This window comes from Tenrec ecaudatus, chromosome 4, assembly GCF_050624435.1.
Source record: "Tenrec ecaudatus isolate mTenEca1 chromosome 4, mTenEca1.hap1, whole genome shotgun sequence".
NCBI classification, from domain to species: Eukaryota; Metazoa; Chordata; class Mammalia; order Afrosoricida; family Tenrecidae; genus Tenrec; species Tenrec ecaudatus.
Window position 1 is genome coordinate 194,457,780 of NC_134533.1, and position 19,440 is coordinate 194,477,219.

The 19,440-nt window shown below is 47.7% G+C and overlaps 1 protein-coding gene across 1 annotated transcript in view; it reads right to left on the reverse strand.

Moving 5' to 3' along the window:
* The window catches only part of PLCL2 (phospholipase C like 2), a 190,669-nt gene that overhangs the window by 59,041 nt on the left and 112,188 nt on the right, over window positions 1–19,440 (reverse strand). The window contains exons 2-3 of the mRNA XM_075547175.1: window positions 14,606–17,095; window positions 11,497–11,700 (exon numbers count right to left, since the gene is read on the reverse strand). Coding sequence (XP_075403290.1) covers window positions 11,497–11,700; window positions 14,606–17,095 — 2,694 coding nt within the window. The remainder of the gene's footprint in view (window positions 1–11,496; window positions 11,701–14,605; window positions 17,096–19,440) is intronic.

The following is a 19,440-nucleotide window of genomic DNA, read 5'->3' on the forward strand; positions in this document are numbered from 1 at the left end:
GCAGAGCTGCTCAGGGTCTCCACCCACGCACTTCCCCTTCCCTGCCCGGCCCTCCGGCACCTGACCAAGGGCACGCCGCCTGCCAGGCAGCGCGATCACGCCATAGGCGCAGAGCTAAATCAATTCCCTTTTTTCCTTTTGGTATTAGAACACAAAACTCCGTGGACAACTGGTTGTTGCCACCCTCTCCTTAGCACTACGGAAAATCAGAAGACACGCTAATGCGCACTGAGCCGGAATGCACTCGATGGCAGTGGGTGTGGGAGGAGTTCCCCTCCTGGGCTCCCAGCTCTAGCTTCTCTGCGCTGTGAGCCAGTCAGCTCCCGGTGGTAAGATTCGTACACACAACACTCGCCTCCTGCTGAGTGCGCAGGCGCATGGACATTCTTAGGGATTAAAGGCCAACTTGCACACAGAAGATCTATTTTTCCCTAAAAATATAGAACTCTTAGAAACTGCTAAGTTAGACGAAGGGCACCCAGAACCGAGTGCATGAAAACCCCCCAAGGGCTTTCCCAATCCTCTTTATTGTCTGCAGGAGTGGCCAGGGATTTCTGTAAAGGCTGGCGAGTAGCTGCTCTCGCCAGCTTGGACGGCGCTCCTTTGGGGCAGAGCTGCCCGCTCGGCTGGGGCGCTGGGACAGCAGTCCCAGATCACAGCAAGCAAGTGCTGGTGGGTGTGCACCCGAACTTCACAGACCCTGACGTGAACTTGTCATAGTTCCATCTTGAATCACTTAACAATGTAAAGCGAAGCTCACACCCTGCTGGTCACACGAAAACAGGCGGTGGGCCAAATTAGTCTCTGAGTCCAATGCAACTCCTCTGCAAAAGTGCTACTAAAATCCCACCCTCACTCTGACTCATGGCCGCCCACAGGTCAGGGTAGGCTGCCCCTGTGGGTTGCCGAGGTTCAATCTTGACAAGAGTAGAAAGCTTCTTTCTTCCGCGCTAAGTGGCTGGTAGTTTCAAACTTGTGACTTTGGAACTAGACGCCCAGGACCTAACCACTGCCACTGCGTTGACTTTGACATATCCTGACCCTAAACAACAGAGTAGCGCGGTCCCACCGGGTTTCAAGGCTGTGGCCTTGACGAAAGTTGACGGTCACAACCTCTCCCATGGGGCAGCTGCCTGGTTCAAACTGCTGACCTTTTGGTACGCAGCCAAGTGCTTAACCACTGTGCCACCAGGGCTCCTTCTATGTAGTGATACCGGACTTAAAAATACTCATGTAATATAGTTTGATATGCTACATTCATGTTCGAGAAAAGAATGAGAAATCACATGCAGTTGAGTATTTTAAAGAAATAAAAATATGTTGTGATAGATGCAGAGGTCAAAGACCAATGTAGTTATAGAGATTCTAATTCTGACCAAAGACTTGCATCATTTCACACTAAAGGCCTGGCCTCGTTTTAAGAAATCAACTACACATTAGTAAGTACCATCCCAGTTACATTTAGCTAAAAAGCCAATAGTCATTTCCATTCATGAAAATATATACATATGTATTTGGTATGAAAGACGTGGTTTAAAGTTAAAATTGTCCTGTCATCCAATTACATAAATGATAATATAATGTCATTTGATCACTCACCAAAATAGGAGAGTATTTATTATAAAGGAAACCGGAGTGATCAGCATTTAAAAGAAAATACTTGGGCTAGCGATTTCAAAAGCATATGTATAAAAATAGTATAAAAATCCATCACACTTAGCCTCATGATTTGACTAAGTGTGGTAGGGAAATAAATGTTTCAAATTGCTTAACATATTATTTTTAAACTAATTGGTAATTAAGCTTGTAGAGTTAAACTTAACTCTTAACACATCATATTGTCCACCCACTGAGTTTACTGCAAGAGTAATCTTATGGTTCTGAATGTAAAATGCCCTAATTAAGTTAGAAAACACGTTAACACTATTATTAAATGCTATTCTTATTCCTGAAAAATTAGTGTGGTGGTAAAAATCAGGGTTTTTTTTCTGGTCTCACATTCAAGGTGGTTATTTCAGTGAGGGGCGAGGCATTAATGATGTCACCGCCATCTGACGGGGGTAGTAAGTGAAAAGAATAAAATTTGGGTCTGCTGAAATACAGTAACGAGTGACAGAGCTGCATTTCCCATGGACAGGACAGCTGCGGTGGACAAGAGCAGCAGCATCGAGATCCAGGCTGGTTTGAGAGGCGAAGGTCAGTCAGAGGGGGCCCTCCTGCCTGGGCGACAAGCAGAAGCAGAGCCCACAGGCAATGTTTCCGAAAAGCACTAAGTCAAGAGTAACACCAGCAAATCATGGGCTTCACAATGTGCACAGTGTCCGAAGGTTACCTTACAGGACTACATCTGGCTGTGAGGGGCATAAAATCACCACCTCATATTCAAAACCCACCCCAAACCCACTGAGACCATTCTGACTCATAGCGGGCCCACCTAGAGTTTCTGAGGCTGTAAATCTTTACGGGGACACACCAGCCTCACCTTCCAACACAGCAGCCAGGAGATTTGAAAGTCCAATGTATACTCAACAGCGCCATTTGTTATTCAAAATACTTTGGAAAGATATTTAGGAATGCCACCCCCCCACCCCCCCAAATCATGACAAGAGACCAAAGAGAGTAGAAGAGGTCGGAATTAATGTGTCTGATGCCCAGGGAAAGATGCGAGAAGGTGGCCCCAGTCAGTGCCAACAGCTACATACGATGACCCCAAAACAATTCCAAGAACTAGACTTTTTTCCTATAAATCGCATATAAATTGTTTATTTAATAGCTTCATTTTCACAGAGTGGACTCCATCCACATTATTCCCCTCCTACCTGCCCGTGAAAACAGAGGAGCTCACCGCTGCCACTGACTAGCAAATTTGAGCACGGCCAATAGCAACCTTCTGTATCTGATGTGATTCACTGGGTTACCGTCAGCCTTCCCAGCCCAGCTCCACATTGGCCTTGGGACACTGCTGACTCTAAGTGAGAGAGCATCCACTGCTCTGAAGTCCACAGGAACGAGTGGCAGTAAGTTCAGTTAATCCCTGGTGATTGAATCTTGCATTTATAAAGCCTGGGGATGCCATTAAGAACATCAAGATTCTAAACAACAAAGTTGTATAATGGCGGCAATTTACCTGCTCCCCAAACTTTCACCTGAATGTAGGTCACCTATGAGACCCAATAAAACAGTAAGATTTGTTTGAGAAAAGAAAAATGTTTAAGAAGAAATGTGTCCTGCTTCCTGGTTACTTATAAACAACATTGTCCATCTTTAAAATAATCCCTCAGGCGAGATCTCTCTAACTTAACTGGCTGAAGAATGTTCTGATCACTGATGGAGCCAGATATTAACCTGGGCCACAGGTAAGACAGAAGAGGTGGCCAGCCCACTTTCCCAGGTAGAATGTCAGCGCCGGGCTTGTAAAGGGCCCCCTGGTCTGAAATGGGCCCCATCAGGAAAACAAAGTTTGACAGTGAAAGAGGGGGCAAAGGTCAGGTACTCCACTGAAGACTGCGGGGTGTCCCTCGTGGAGCCCATGCCTCAGAGGCCCTGGGTTCCTATCACAGGCTTCTACCCGCACACAGTGATCAAGGAGTGCTTGGATTTTTTTCTCCGAGCGGCAAGCCCAGGCTGGAACTGCCTCCTCCACACACCGCGCTCCCTGGAAGGTCAGAGGGAGACACAGCTCCCCTCCAAGTCCAGCATAAGAGCCAGCCAACGGGCTCCCAAATGCCAGAGCGAAGCAGGTCGCATGCATTAATGAGCGGTAAATAGCAAGTCCTGGGTCAACCAAGCTTCATTTCTGTGAATCTGAAAGGATTTGGAACTTGCAAGCTGCATAAAGACATACAGATTACTATTCACTGAAAGCCAATTAGGCTCTTTGTTTCTTTGATCATCACTTTTCTGCTTGAAAAAAGACTTCCACAAAGGGGACAATCAGACGGACAAAACTGGGATGTGGAGATGATCGCACACTGCGGGTGCTACACAAGTAATTCACTGCCAACGAAGATGCCAAACAGATCCCAGACGCTGTGAAACCCCTCTCTCTCTCCTTCGTCCTTGTCCCAAATGGGCAGTACATTACTAACAGTGTTTGGATGCATAATTCAATAGCAGAAGAAAAAAAGAACCTGGAGAACTTCAATAGCTAGAATGGTATATATGCACGAGCTGCGTACCCTTCAAGGTATATCTGTTCATATCTACTCAGCTGCTTCTCTCTGGGCAATTATTGGGCTCAGTATAAATGCGTCATCTAATCCAAACACATCAAAGGGATGCCACTTTCCCAGGATGCTCTAAGAAGACTGTAGTCTAACAATACTAGGTAAGGTAACAGAATAATTTGGCTCTTTTTCTCTTCGTGATCAAAATATAACCCTCTGGCTGACGTGGTTCTTAAAGCTGTCGAATCACACTTTTATCTTGACCTGCTGGCTCCCCCTGAAACAGCCAAGTCTTTCCCTAGGCAATTATTGCAGGAAGATGTTCTTTCCTGCAATCCAGATGCTGCACCAGTTTGGAGGGACATCCAGGAAGCTGGCTGGCTACAGCCATCTCAGGTACCATGCACTGTGTGAAAGAGATTTCTCTCCCCACACGTGCTCCCAGTTTATAAGTCCTGTGGCCCTGGGGGCTCCCCATCCATTCAACAAGCACTGTGGTCCAAAAGGCTCCTAATCACCTGGGGGCGGGGGGCGGGGGGAAGGAGCCATAGAGGAGATGGAATCAATAGCAACCTTATTACACACATCATCTCTGTCTTGGCCCAGATGGGCAGACTCCATTACTGATGGAGTTGTGAGTTCTCTCTTTATGGCCCTAATCAGTGGAGGGAAAAACACCGGAAATAATTCCAACAACATCAAACAGAACACTCCTGATGGGAGCCCACTGCCAGGATGCTTGCGTTAGGGGGGAAAGCATCCCTTCACTTCACTATTTTATGTAAGGAAGCTAGTTTTCTTTAGGAATATTTAAAATCTAGTGTTAAAGAGAAAATGCAAAAAGTTACATGAAACATTCACAGAGAGCAGATAAGATTATCTCAGATAAGGCAGCTGGTCTCTCTCAGCACTGAAAAATCACCATTTTTCACGGCAGACATGGATTCTCCAGAGTATATTTTCTAATTAACCCTGAAGGTAATCAAAAGAACTATTTATTTATTTGAGCGGCAAATACAAGAGGTTAAAACAAATAGAAAGTTTCGGCCAAGATATTGCAATGGTGAGCAGGGATTCACATGTGACCTCTGAATGGACACCCCCAGGGCCTGTGGCTGCCTTTCTTATGTTATTTTTTCCCTTCTATTTTTCCTATTACCTGAGATCTCGCCTTCAGGTTAATGACAGTGGTCATAGAATAACCCTCTGTAGAGAGATGTACCAAAGTCAATGAGAAAAAGAGAAACAAAAATACTTAACCCTCCAATGTGGTAGATTTCTGGACCTCTGCATGCTCGTCTGGTCTCACAGAACTTTGAACACATCAAGCCTCAAGCTGATGATTCTGGTAACGCTAAATAAATGGAGATACCTATAGAGCAGAATTAGCCCCAGTGTAAACATTCAAAGGATGATAAAAAGCATTTCTACGTAAAAAAAAAATGCATCATGAGATCACTTATATAGGCATGAGAGGAGGAGATCCAGGTCAGGGGAGATGAAAGGTCAGCGTGGACCCAACTCTTCAGAGTGTGGTGCATTACTGCACTGGATAACATTACTGTTAGTCACACACACACAAAACCCACTGCCACCACGTCAGCCCTCTACTCATGGTGACCCCACGCGGTTCAGAGCAGAGCTGGGCTTCTGCGGGGTTTCCAGGCTCTGACTGTTGTGGCTCACCGGGCTTTTCTTCCATAACCCCTGGTACATAGTTACTGTTCTGTTCGGTGCCTCCACGCTGATTTCAACCCACAGGGGCTGCAGGTGACCGAGCAGACAGCCCTCTCGGGGTGTGAATGGCCTTGCTAACCGGCAGAACTCATTGGAAAGTGATGGCTGCAGATGCAGTTAGGTTATAATTTAGCAACCTACATTTGGTCTCCCTTATGATCCATGTCATTGGTAGTTTTAAATATTTTCTGCTTTCTTGCTGCTTGAGGTTTATAATCTGTTTTGCTTTGCTGTTGTTAGTTGTTGCTTTTTGTTTACTGTTTTTTCTGTATATGAAATCCAGAATAGGTAAATCCGTAGAGACAGGAACTGGATTAATGGTTGCTGAGGGATATTATGGCAGGAGAGGTGGTGACAGGGACCAATAACAATGAGTATAAGAATGAAGAAAATGTTTTAAAACTTATTGTGGTAGTGACTGTACAATTCTTCCCAATGTGACTGAACTATTGAATTGCATGATATATGAATTATATGCCAATGAAACAGCCTCATGCCCTCTTCTAGGCTGTGACTTGTATAGGAGCAGGCTGCCAGGCCTTTTTTCTCCTGCAGAGTCAATGGCTAGTTTTGAACCGCCAAATCTTTAGTTAGTAACCAAATGCTTATCCATCATGCCACCAGGGCTCTGGTTCTCAGTGATAGTTTTTATTTTGTCTAATGAGTGAACAGTGTCTTACACATGATAAGAGTGTATAAAGGGTGTGGAACTGATTATAGGCACTGTCACATATTTGTTCTCTTGTTGAAATAAACCAATTAGATTTGCTACTATATTTCACTTCAGAAGAACTTTACACAGCATCTTAACTAAAGTGAATCAATTATTTAAGTAACAAAGTACAACCCTCTGATTCAACAGTCATAGTAAAGGATACAATTACATTATGCAAGAGATGCAATACACATGGGGGGGGGGAGAGCTCAACCACAGCTCTCTAGCCATCCTCTATCTGTTGACAGAAAATAGAATGTTGTTATTGTAAGATGTCATCAAGTCAGCTCCAACTCATAGCAACCCATGTACAGCCTGCCCGTCCTGACTCAGCCTCACCATTGCTGTGTCTGAGCCCAGGGCTTCAGCCACTGCGACAACCCATCCGGTCAAAGGTCTTCCTTACAACGCCCAGGGTGAGAAGAGGCAGTGTAAAGCAACTCACTGGACTGCAGCTATAAAAACACGGTCTCAGGGGTCACTGATGTTACAGTCAGGGAAGGCAAGCCGACTGGAGGAGTCTTGACCTAAGAGAATCAGCTGGATCCCTAAAAATTAGGACAGAGGGATTAAGGGCACTGGCCTCCTGGAGACAAGAAGGCCTCACCTAATGGCCCAGGCTGGCATTCAAGCCTCTGAGAGCATGACAAGGTGCCTTCCATTCCAGAGTGATGTGTCCTGACAGGTGTTGACCAGCACCTGTCTAGTCCCACACCCCATACTGGCTCACTCGGCATTTCTACCGCTGAGCCCCCCCCCCCATCTCCCTGATCTAAGAAGGTATCTTACTTGTTCTCTTTACCCTTCACTCCTGACGGACCTTTACACCTGCCTTTCTGAACAGGGACTGGGCTCAAACCTTAGCAGTCCCAGACCCCAGGAGGCACCACAAACAGGGCTGCATCCTCATCGGAGCATCTCTGAAGATGCTCTGCTTGTTGCTTGTAATCACAAGACCCAGTAGGACTATCCATAACCAGAGGGACAACAACACAGGTCATGTCTGAGAATTAACAGGGGGAAATTGTTATGCATACTGCCACAATCAGCCTCCATTTGCTCACGGAAGCAGGCAGATTTCTGATGTCCCTCTCATTAATAGGAGCCTTGCCGGCACAGTGGTTACCCAAAGGGTCATCGATTTGAAAGCACTACCTGCTCGGTGGGAGAGAGACTGGGCTCTCTGCTCCCCGCAAGGAGTGACAATTGTGGACACGCACAGGGGCAGGTCTACCCTGTTCTGTAGGATCGCCACGGGTCAGAACCGACTAGAGGGCAGTGAATGTCGAGTAGGGTTTTATTAATCAAAGTTTGGAAGCTGACGACTGATCGGAGCCTTGCTGGCATGCAGACATGCCATGCATTTTCAGGAAGTGCGGTGCTGCAGCAGAGCCGGCCGGCAGACCGGCTGTCTTCGGGAGAGCACATTTTCTCCCACTGTCCCGACTTCACACTAAGCCTTCGGATGACAAATGGCAAATGAGCAGAATGAAACAAGATCCTATTTCTTAGGTTGATTTTGGGTCAAGCTCAATATACCAGTACCGAAATAAAGAGCTATATTTAAAGCTACAGGCTGTCCAAGACCTCTCAGACATTTCCTATCAATATTTAATCTACTTGCTTAGCGAGCTTTAATAAATTAATCGGTACAGGGTGAGAAACCACTAAGTCTCACACACACACACACAAATGATGAGACATGGCAAGAGTGGCCATGCAATTATCTGAGTTTAATTTAAAATATTAGACAATTTATTTTATCAGGTGGAATTATAAACAGGTCTACAAAGCCAGAAGCACAACGCAGAACAGCTATTTCAATTATTGTAAAAAAGTCATTTCACAATCTAAAAAAAAATGTAAACAAGCCAACACATTCTGTCTTACTATTTTTATAACAAAACACCCAAAACAAACTTACTGCCATCCAGCCGATGCCCTGTAATAGTGACGCTATGCAAATAAGGGGAAGAGGAAGGGGTCCCAAAGCAAGAGGCACCACGCCCTTTCTGTACCAAATATTGGGGTAGGAACTGTCAGGTTGCTGCTGCTGCTGCTGAAAAAGACTCTCATGTAGAGCTGAGCACTCATCCACGGTCACTCTCATGGTCTGGAGCGGCCCTCTGCCCTGAACAAGGTCCAGCCCAGGAATTCTTACGCTCCTCGGGCACCATAGCATCTCCAGGGGTGCCCTCCAACCCCAAGCACAGGAAGTCCCAGTGGAAAAGGCTGCAGGAACAAATGTCCCTGCACTTGCTGGTGAAGATTCAGGATTGTCGCTTTCGGTATCGATTACGACTCAATGTAAAGAAGACTTAAGTCCTCACAACTGGACCAATAGGTGACACCACGGTAAACGGAGAAACACTTGACGTTATCAAGGACTTTGTCTTGAATTCGCAATCAGTGCTCACAGAAGCAGCAATCAAGACAGCCAAGGAGGTGGTGCGTTAGGTCAATCTACTGCCCACGTAGATTTCCTCCCAAGGAGCAGCAGTATCGAAACCTAAGAAGGTTATTTTGTGGATTAAGTGCACCTGGTCCAAGCCACAGTATTTCCAATGGCCTCATATGCATGAGAACGTTGGACACTGAATAAGGAAGACTGAAGTAGAATTGACGCATTTGAATTATCGTACTGACGAGGAATACTGAAAGCACCCCAGGCTGCTCAAAGGACAGAAGTGTGGCCAGAGTGCTCCTTAGAGGCAAGGACAGCAAGACTTTGCCTTAACTACTTTGGATGTGTTGTCAGGAGAGACCAGTCCCCGGGCAGCAATAACACAGTGGCTGCAACCATGACTTGGGCATAGAAACAGCTCTGAGGATGAGCCAAGACCCGGCAGAGCTTCATTCTGATGCGCGTAAGCTAGCTATTGGTCAGAACGGACTCGGGGGCACTCAGTAACAACCACAATCTACCTCACAAAGCGATCTACGGACAAGCTTTCTCTGCCCACTGCATCCTAGCATGCGGGGTGGTACTTTGAGGACAGGGTCAGTCATTTCTGCTCCACCTACAGCACAAGGTCTCTCCCAAGGCTTATCAGCACATTCGACACCACGTCTTCCGTTCTGCATGACGGGTCTACTGAAGCTCAGTCTCCGTCTCTCTCTCCATTTTTATCAGCTCAGCTGGACATGGCAGGCAGTGATGAAGACGCTGCTAGGGCCCTGCTAGCACGGTGGTTACGTGTTGGGCTGCCAGTCGCAACGTCAGCAGTTTGAAACCACCAGCTGCTCCTTGGGAGAAAGACCAGGCTTTCTACTTCCACAGAGTTACAGTGCTGGAAAGTGACAGAGTCCCATAGGGTGGCTATGAGGCAGGATCAACTCGATGGCCGCAAGGGAGTAGCTGCTTTGGAACCTATGAAACTGCCTAAACGGAATTTTTAAAAAAGGTAATGCAATGATAATCTGCTAAAATAAATAAATAAACAAACAGGGCCTTCTTTCAACTGTGCTTCCTGATCCTATTCGTCCAAAGCCTCAAAAAACATTTTCCCAACTGTGCTCTTCAGATCGTCTGGTCATGGAGCAAGGGCTTGTGGTCAAGTGAAGCGGTGACACGGGCACAGGACACTGTCATCGCCCTTCTGGGACTCGCTGTGCCAGCTAATACAAGGGCCCGAGAAGCCTGTGGTAAAGAATTGGAAGTATCTCCCAAAGTTACTTTGCCACAGTACCCCTTCCCTGGGTGATACGTACTAGCACCCAAAGGAACGGAGGCTCCCTGGTGTTCCTGTGGAACACGGGGCTTCAACCCTCACCCCCCTCGAGTTGTGCAAATGCCTCTTAATTGCGCCTGTTGGACCAATCTATAAGACAGCAAAAGCTATTTCTGTTATGGGTTAGGCTGTCAATCTTGCTTTGCCTTAGACCAGCGGGTCTCGACCTTCCTGATGCTGTGACTCTTTCATACAGTTCCTCATGTGGTGGTGACCCCCAACCATAAAATGATTTTCGTTGCTACTTCATCATTGTCATTTTGCTACTGTTATGAATCAGGTGACCCCTGTAAAAAGGTCATTCAACCCCCAAATGGGTCATGACTCACAGGTTGAGAACCGCTGTCCCAGACCCTGGCAGGTGGAGCCTAGTGTTTTGTGAGCAAAACTTGGCATTTAGTGCAAAGGAGGCTGGGAGTTACGGGCTTCCTGGTCCAAGGACCAGAAAGATTGGAGGCTGATCGGCCAGTCCATCAAGAAGGGGGACCCACCTTCCTCGCAATGTGTTCTGATCCTCCTCACAGGGCGAGGAGGATCAGAACTTCCCCTAAGTCTTCAGCTCTAAGGGGGTACGGTTCACAGAGTTAGAACAAGCCAGAGTCCAGCAAGAACAGGATGGGAGTAACAAGAGGCAAGGACGGCCCCAAGTACAACAGCATGGTGCTTTCTCCCGGGGGTAAGCTGGTCACTGGTGTCCTGGAGCAGCTGCTCCGAGAAGGGAATCATGGCACTGTATCCAGAATCACATGAGGGAAGCACCTGTCCCACTGGGCATTCCAAATCCTTTTTCTCTTTTCCTAATTCGACTTGTCACCCATAGCCATTTGAAAACTGGGGGCAAAAATAAAAATGAGTGAATAGATAGCTACTTACAGGAGGGGAAAAAAACCCAACAACACATTTTACTAGGTCTGTGTGGAAACGGCCCATCTGTCAGACTACCATTCAGATATCCACAGTTCTTGAGATGTCGTTTCGCCTCTCAACCCTGCTTTTCAAACCCACGAGAACAAACGCTTGATTCTTTCACATACGGCCAAGTCGGGGCAATTGAAGTGGGAAGTCCGCCATCAGCAACCCTCCCGTGTTGGCTCTATTGCCTTATAGCCTGCACCCAGGCCACGGGGAGGGAGGAACAGGGACTCACCGTATCATAGGTCGTTACGATCTTCTTCAGCACTTCGGGCACGATTCCCTGAAGCTCCATGGTGGGGTACTGCTCGCTGAGGTTCAGCACCACCAGGGGGGCGTTGTCAGGCCCCAGGAAGCGGGGGGCCACTGCCAGCATGCACTGCATGAGATTGGCCACGGACGAGAGGCCACACAGCTCCTTGAAGGACGCCACTGCGTTCTGTTAAGCAGAAAGAAGAGAGGAGGTTCATAACTAACCAGGGCTTTGCGTGTCTCGCGTATCGGGGACTTGATTGTACTTGAACCTCCCGGTAGGACAATTATTAGGAAGGCGATGGCAGAATTGGCTAATGGTTACTTTATTTTCTCCTAGAGATGGTGGGGCGTGTGGCTATTTCCCAAAGTTAACACAGTTATACACATTGTAACACCAATGTGGCAAAAGGACTGAAAATGCAAACATGTCAGATTCTTCTGAAAGGCAAAGCCTCTGTTGAGATCAAAGTTCACACTCGTGCAAACACTGATAGGTGATCAAATGAAAAGAATGGCTTCCGCAGCCAAAACAGAAAGGGCAGGGGTGGTGGTGGTACAGATTAAGAAAACAAAACCGAATCAGATGTAAAATAAGTATCAAACACGCCTAGCCAGGGGAGGGATGTGTGAGGCCGGAACTCGACTCCCCTGGAGCCTGTTGATGCCCATGGGTTCCAAAGGACTTTGAGGACAGTGCTGTTTGCCAGCTGCCTGTGCCCAGCGGGGCATCCGGTTACTCACAGCCTTTCTCCAGCCCTGTCTTCACTGATCTTGATGCTGCTGCTTTCTCTCTTTTGGACTCATCAGACACAGACCGTTAAAAGAGCCGCCACAGAAAGCCCTCCGCAGAGGGGTGCAGCCATGGCCTGTGTTCTTTGAGCTTTGTGCGTGAAGCTCATTTGTTGCCTTCAACCAGCTGTGCTATGGGCGTAATAACGGAGCCTTTGGTATACCCTCTGTTCTGTGCCTAAGATGTCACACGGGATGAAGTGCAAGCGTCAAGGTGCTCCCGGATTCTGTTGAGGTGGAGGCCCACCTGCTGTCTCCCTAGGCCGCAGCTGCACTGAAGGTGAAGTCACACTGGCACAGGAAACCAGCGCTGCTACTCCAGGCACCGGAGGTGGCCGTGGGACAGCTCCATCACCCCCACTCCGCGGCCCCTGTACCTGCCGCAGAACACCTTGGTTCTTGGGACTGAGCAGTATTTTTGTTTCAAGAATGAAAAACTTCATAAACCCCAAATTTCATTTCTGTTAGTATTGTTTTATACAAGGGTGTCAAGCCAGCTATCATTTTGCTCAAAATCACTTTGGTGTTGACTACATCTAGAAAGAAGTCATTACTGCAACCCCCACCGTGGGGTCCCCCAATCACACTGCTACGCACGCCTCCCTGTTGGATTGTCTTCACAGCACCTACCTGTACCTGCAGCAGTCCTGCGTGTTCATGCACCTGCCACCGTCCCCTCTCCCCAGTCAGTGCCCACACTCGCTCAAATGAAATCTCCCTGAGGGTCGCCAGCTGGCTGCATGTACGCCGATGCGTCCTCCTGGCAGGACTCCTCAGACATGGCCCCCACCTACTTGGTCCAGACACCCCGGCTGTGGAAGTAACCATGTGATGTCCCTGCTTCGCCAGGCCCTGGAGGGAACAGTGCCACGCCCACAGCAGCCAAGGGGCCGGGACCCCTGGGCTCACTCACAGCCGGAAGGCTTCCCAAGCCACGTTCAGGAAAACAAGAAAGGTCTTTCACGATTCTGCAATGTGTTTCCTCAGAGGGGAAGAAAATAGAACTTCTCCGTGGGAAATATTGGGAATATAAATTCTGGGAACATAAATACCGGGAAGATGGGAAGGTCTTTCTATTCATCCATCCACAGAACTGGATGATGGGTAAAATACTTTTGAGTTTTCTGGGTTAAGAATTTACTTGAGAGGTGGCATCTTCACATAATAAGCACTTTGAGAACAAAGAAACCATGTTTTATAAACGCTCGGTGTTATAAACACTCCTCATACACTAGGTCAGGGGAGGGCCGAGGTCGCTGGGAGCAGGGCCGCGCTCATTCCTTCAGCATCGCTCATGGGGCCCAGGGTACCGACAGGTGCTTGATTAAATACATAATTCTTTGCTGATTGCTTTCAGCTATTATAGCTTCAGAGGCAATTAACCTCTCAGACTACTAATAAATACAGACACAGAGCTCCACGTATTTTATTTAATCAATTAAATAGTTGTCTGCGCTTTGAAGCCAAGAGGAGGCCCACTATGCAAACCCATGAGCTGGTTTAGCAGTCTAGAGCTTTCCCAGCACTGCAGTCCCGGTGGTGAAGTAGCTATGCATTGGACTGCTAATGACAAGGCCGGCAGCAGGTCAAAACCAGCTCCTGACAGCACGTCCAAAGTATGAGATGAAGTCTCCCCATCCTCTCACTTCTGAGGAGCACTCTGGCTGCACTCTCTCCATACAGGCGCCTCAGTGGTGCAATACGTACACCTTGGACTACGACTGCAAGGTCAGCAGTTTGAAACCACTATCTTCTCTGAGGGAGAAAGACGAGGCTTTCTACTCTAGGAAAGCGTTATAGTCTCAGAACCCCACTGGGGCAGTTCTAACCTGTCCTAGAGGGTTGCTATGAGCTGGAAATGACTTGAGGGCATGACGGTCTTTTTTGTTTCTGATATTCCTGGTGGTGCAATGGTTAAAGTGCTGAGGGGCTAACCCAAAGACCGAGCACTCTGAGGAAGGAAGATGTGGCAGTCTCCTTCCATAAAGATGATAATCCCAATCCTATACTGGTTGCTTTTAAACAGTACATCTTCAGAGGGAGTTTCGTTCTACTCTGTATTATAGGGTTGCTTACTCAAACACGGGATTAATATTTTTCTAAATCAACTGCTGTTTTGGAAATTTAAATGATAAACCAGGAGGCTAGTGCTAAACATTCTAGTAGCCCATGAAAAGGACAAATGATTTGAAACCAAATACATGCATTTTTAAAAAGGAACTCTGAAACAGGCATTCAGTGCTGTCTCTGAGCTCGGCGGGGACACGTTCATGGAAGGCAAGCAGCTCCAGAACCTTTACCTGCATGTTCTCCCGCAGATCTGTGGCATCCCGGATGGGGGGCTGGGCGGTCTTGAACACCTCGTCTATGGTTTTAATCCACAGTGTCCTCAGGGACGCATATTCCCTGGATTTCTTCCCTTTCCTCACCGACAGTCCCCTCTTGTGAGGTTTCCCTCCTCCTCTTCGGTTGGTGATGGCCACGTGCACGAACAAGGACGCGTGGGCGAGGACCTCCCCAGTCAGCGACTGCAGGGGCACGTGGCGGTAGCCCGTCTGTAAACATTCGAAGGGGATGGTGTACTGACCGATAAATTCATCCCCGATGTAGTCATCGTCCAGCACGACAAAGCGGACCATGGCCAGTTCAGGGAGGTTGATCTGAAACTCAAAGCTCTCGTCGAAGATGGGAGTGTCTCCGTTCTGGTGCACCGTTTTGGTCTTTTGCTCGGCACAGTCGGCGGGGATGCCGTGGATCTCAACATACACGTAAGGATCGACCACGTCACCTTTGGCACCTGATCCCTTGGGCTTGGGAAAGTTCTGCCCGCTGATGATTTTAATGTGGAGGAGCTGAGGCGAGACTCCCGGCACGGAGTCCTTGGTGTTGGCGCTGAAGAAGGAGACTTCCTCTCTCATGATGGCTGGCCGGAGCACGTAGCCACAGTTGCCGTTCTGTCTAAACCAGCCGATGTTCAGGTCCATCATCAGCCCTGGCGTCTGAAAGTTCATGGCGACGATCTGACAACCACATTTCCAAAAATCTTGAGGGTTCATGTTGCTAGAGTCAATTCTCATTGGGCTGGGAAACACCCGAGCCAGGAAACGCTTGTTGTAATTTACAAAGTCCCCTGGGTTCTCGTTGGCGTATTTGCTGGCCAGCACTTCATTAAATGAACAGACTTCCCAGTACTTCTGAGCCTGAAATGACACCTGGAAGTCTTTGAACTGAACCGACTTGCAGATGCTGACCAGCTCAGAGAGCTCTTTACAAAGCTGAACCCGCTTCGCAGGCACATGGTTGGGTGGCTGCTCCAAGCTCTCTTTCCCCATCCTCTGGGACATCTCCGCTCCTTCGTCTTCGTCAGTGACATCTCCTTCCACTCCAGAGCAACTGGAGGAAAGTTTCTTTGCCTTAATCAGGATTTTCCCTTTGAGGACATCGGGGGATGGCAGGTAAGAGTCCTCCACATTAGGTGCTGTTGTGTAGAGCTGGTCTCCTAAGATTTTCCTCAGGTGTTGAACCATTACCTTCTGCTGTTTAAGAGAACAGTGGTTTTCTAAGCACAGAATCAGAGGGTACTCTGAAGCAGAGAATGCATACTTGTTAATGATGTCAACGACGCTGCGGAAGACAATCTGGGAGGTCATGGTGTGGCCCGTGTAAATAACAGGCTCGTTATCCGGCCCGTCCCACACATCTAGTTCAACACTGCGGCAACCCATCTTAAGGGCTCGGATGTATCCTGTGATGTCGGAGGGGCCCCGGAACTGATCCTCTATTAAGTAGGTGTTGTGAGATGAGTTTATAAAGTAATGCGACAGAGGCTGCTTCATGTCCTGACACACCTTCTTCTGTTCCGGGTCAAATATGTAACAGTCAGGTGACATAAGGTAATTGGTGAACCCGTCTATGGAGAGCCAGCCCTGGCCCTGGCCCTCTTTGGATGGCTCGTGTTTGTGGATGATTTCAAGACTGATTTCCTCGTTTATGTGCGCCACCCCCTGTTCTGCCTCAAGAAACATCATAAGGTCCTTGGTATCGAGGAATTCTTTATTGCTGGAAAACTGAACTAAAAGGAAATAGATTTCAGGTCGAGTACAAAGCTCGTGGAAAACTTCGATAAACTCTTCCTTTATGACTTCCGTACCAGCCTTGTCCTTGGACTTGTGCAGTTCTTTGAACTTGAGCTCAATTTTGCTCGTTTTCAGCCCAGGATTGAGGTTTCTGATACACTGCACAGCGTTACACAGCGTGACGTGCCCCAGGTTATCTACATCGATCTCGCTAAACATCTGCGACACCCAAGAAGTCCTCATGTTGTCTTGGCTACTTTCTAACATGTCAAGTGTATGTTTTCCATAGGAGATTAGGTACCGAAGTCCAGTAACCCAGATGTTGGCAATGTCGGCAGAATTGGCGACCAAATCCAGTGACTCGTAATTCTCCCCGTAGATGACGGAAAATGCACAATCCTCCGATATCTGGTCAGAAATGCCGTTGCTGCGGAAGATGTCGGTATTTTTCCCTGTTCGCACTTCCTTGATGGACTTGATGTCAATCTTGGCTTTCTCAGAATCCTTCTTGGACGGCTCCCACCTCAGACTCTGCATGTCGGCATCCAGTAAGAAATACCGGTGGTAAATTCGAGAGTTGGACCGAACCTTTTTGAGGTCTGAACCCTCCACCATTGAATTGATACAGTCACTGGCGCTGCTGATCTTCTTCTCTGTGGGCATGCTGCTGAACGAGACCGTCTTCTTCCGCTCTCTTTTCTGCTTCGTACCATCCTGGCAGGGGAGGGGGGTGGAGGAAGAGAAGTAGAAAAAGATAAACATTTCTATGTTACAAAGAATAAAATTGGCATTTCCCTGAAAACAGAGACACAAACAAACTAACAAAACCCCTCAGCGAACTGTTAGGATTTCCTGTTCTGTGTCCCATGAGGAAGAAGCCGCAAGTTGGGTATGGGTTGAACTGTTAACCACCAGGTTGGTGGTTCAAACCCTACGGCAAACTGAGAGACTGGATGAGAATTTAATACAGCTCAATCATCCATGCTCATAATCACGGGTCTGGAAAATCGACTCTGATGGGGGAAGACTCTCACGCAGTTATGAGACATAAATAAATCTTAGCATATATTCTCAGGACTGGACACAGTCCCTCCAATACCCTCCCCCCAAAAAAAGGAACTCTCATAAAGGAGCTACCATATAAGATGAATCATTTCTGCCTCTGGCTACTTCACAATGCCTAAAGGTTATCTGTAGATGAGGTAGTTACATAATCTGGTGTCAATTTAAGGATTAAGAGTGTAGGGGTAGAGTCTAGCCTGACAATCAGGATATAGCTAATGAGGCCTCTGTGGGGGCATGGCTTTCTCCTGAGGATTCTGGGAATTCCTGTATTCCTCCTTGGAGGCGGGAGACTCGCTCTCTGCTCACTCTCTGCGAGACATTCCTGTGGAGAAGACACATGGACAGAGGCTGATGGAGTTAGACCTCTGGAGCCGGAGAAGCCACGTGGAGGCCCCTGCCAGTGCTGAGATGCTTATATCACCACTGAATCCACAAGACTTCCCACCCACTGGCCTGTGATCTTCCTGTATTCAGTGTCATTGCATGTGTTTTGTGAGTCTTAAGAAGACTTTATAGATTGGTATCAGGCATATGGACTAATATCAGACTTATGGACTTGATCTAAGCTGGGGTGTTTTCTCAATATTCAACTGTTCTTGTATATAAAACTCTTTCTTATACACATGAGCCTCCCTGAATTTATTTCTCAAGGCTACCCAGACTAACACAGTAGATTAGCCAACCCACCATAAATGTACCAGCCCTCTGGGGAGGGCTCAGGGTGGGATCTGAGGTCAACTAGCACTAGGTCAATATGCTGACTCACCTCATTGCTTGTTTATTATGTTACTAGCTTATGATATTACCTATTAACTATGTAATAGGTTAGCTGTATGACGTGCATGCCTTATGAAAGAGCTGTAAACCCCATTACATAGACCCATTGGAAAATACATTCTCTCTCTCAGTGCTGACATGGGAGGAGGAGCACCTTGCCCTCCTGGCTTTAATATTTTTCATAATTTCAAAGTCATTCCTGAGGAATCCTTCAAGTGTTGCGGACCCCCTTACCCCAACAATACCCGCCAGTTGCTCTGTGGGAGAAAGATGAGGTTGTCTGTTCTCATAAAGACACACAGCCTCAAACCCCCTACAAAGCATCACTGAGTAGAAATCAACTCGATGACAGTGAGTCGGGCTTGAGCCGCTGATGCGTGGTACGCCTGCACTTCCTCTGAGTTGAGAATCGTGATGGACTAGTAGGGCTGTGTTCAGAAAATGCAATCTCAATAGCACACAATAACATCTGCTATACAGAACTGGCGACATAATTTGCAGGGTCCAAGACACAATGGAAGCTCAGGACTCCTGGTCTAAACATTATTGAGAATTTTGAGGGGACAGAACCACATGAAGCCGTGTGTGTGTGTGGGGGGTGTCCTTACGAGAATGAGCACGTGTGATCCTGTGCAACTGCACAGGTCATGAAGCTGGCTCTGCTTACATACCTACCGCCACCACCCGAGTTTTCCAAAGCCTTGTTGCCAAATCACTTGCCTCAGAATCGCCTGGACTACCGGTGAGACGCCGATCCCAAGGCCCGTGAGATCAGATCTCTGGGCCAGATGCCTAGGAATTTGCATTGCAAGCTGCACCCCAGGTGATGGGCATGCACACTACAACTTGTAAACTACATCCTGACCGCTGGGACTCCCAGAGACAGCGGGGCTATTTCTGGAAGCCAACGACACTCAAACCAGAGACAGCCAAGTGTGAACCGCTGAAGAGCAAGCGTGTGTTGAATGGGTAGGGTCTGGAATGTCAGCAGGAATTTGGGGCTCTTCAGAGCCCATTCCCTTCCCGACAAGGTCCTCAATAATTCAGATAGAAATGGTTTCACTGTTGTAATTGGTGGGATGCCTAGGCTGTGGAGAAAGGGGCTACTGAAGTTCTAGGGCTGGTTTACTGGAATCGACTACTGTGCATCCGACCTGGAACCACGTGGGCCGACGGCCTCTGTACTTCCAATATTACTAGATGGCTGCCACTGTCAG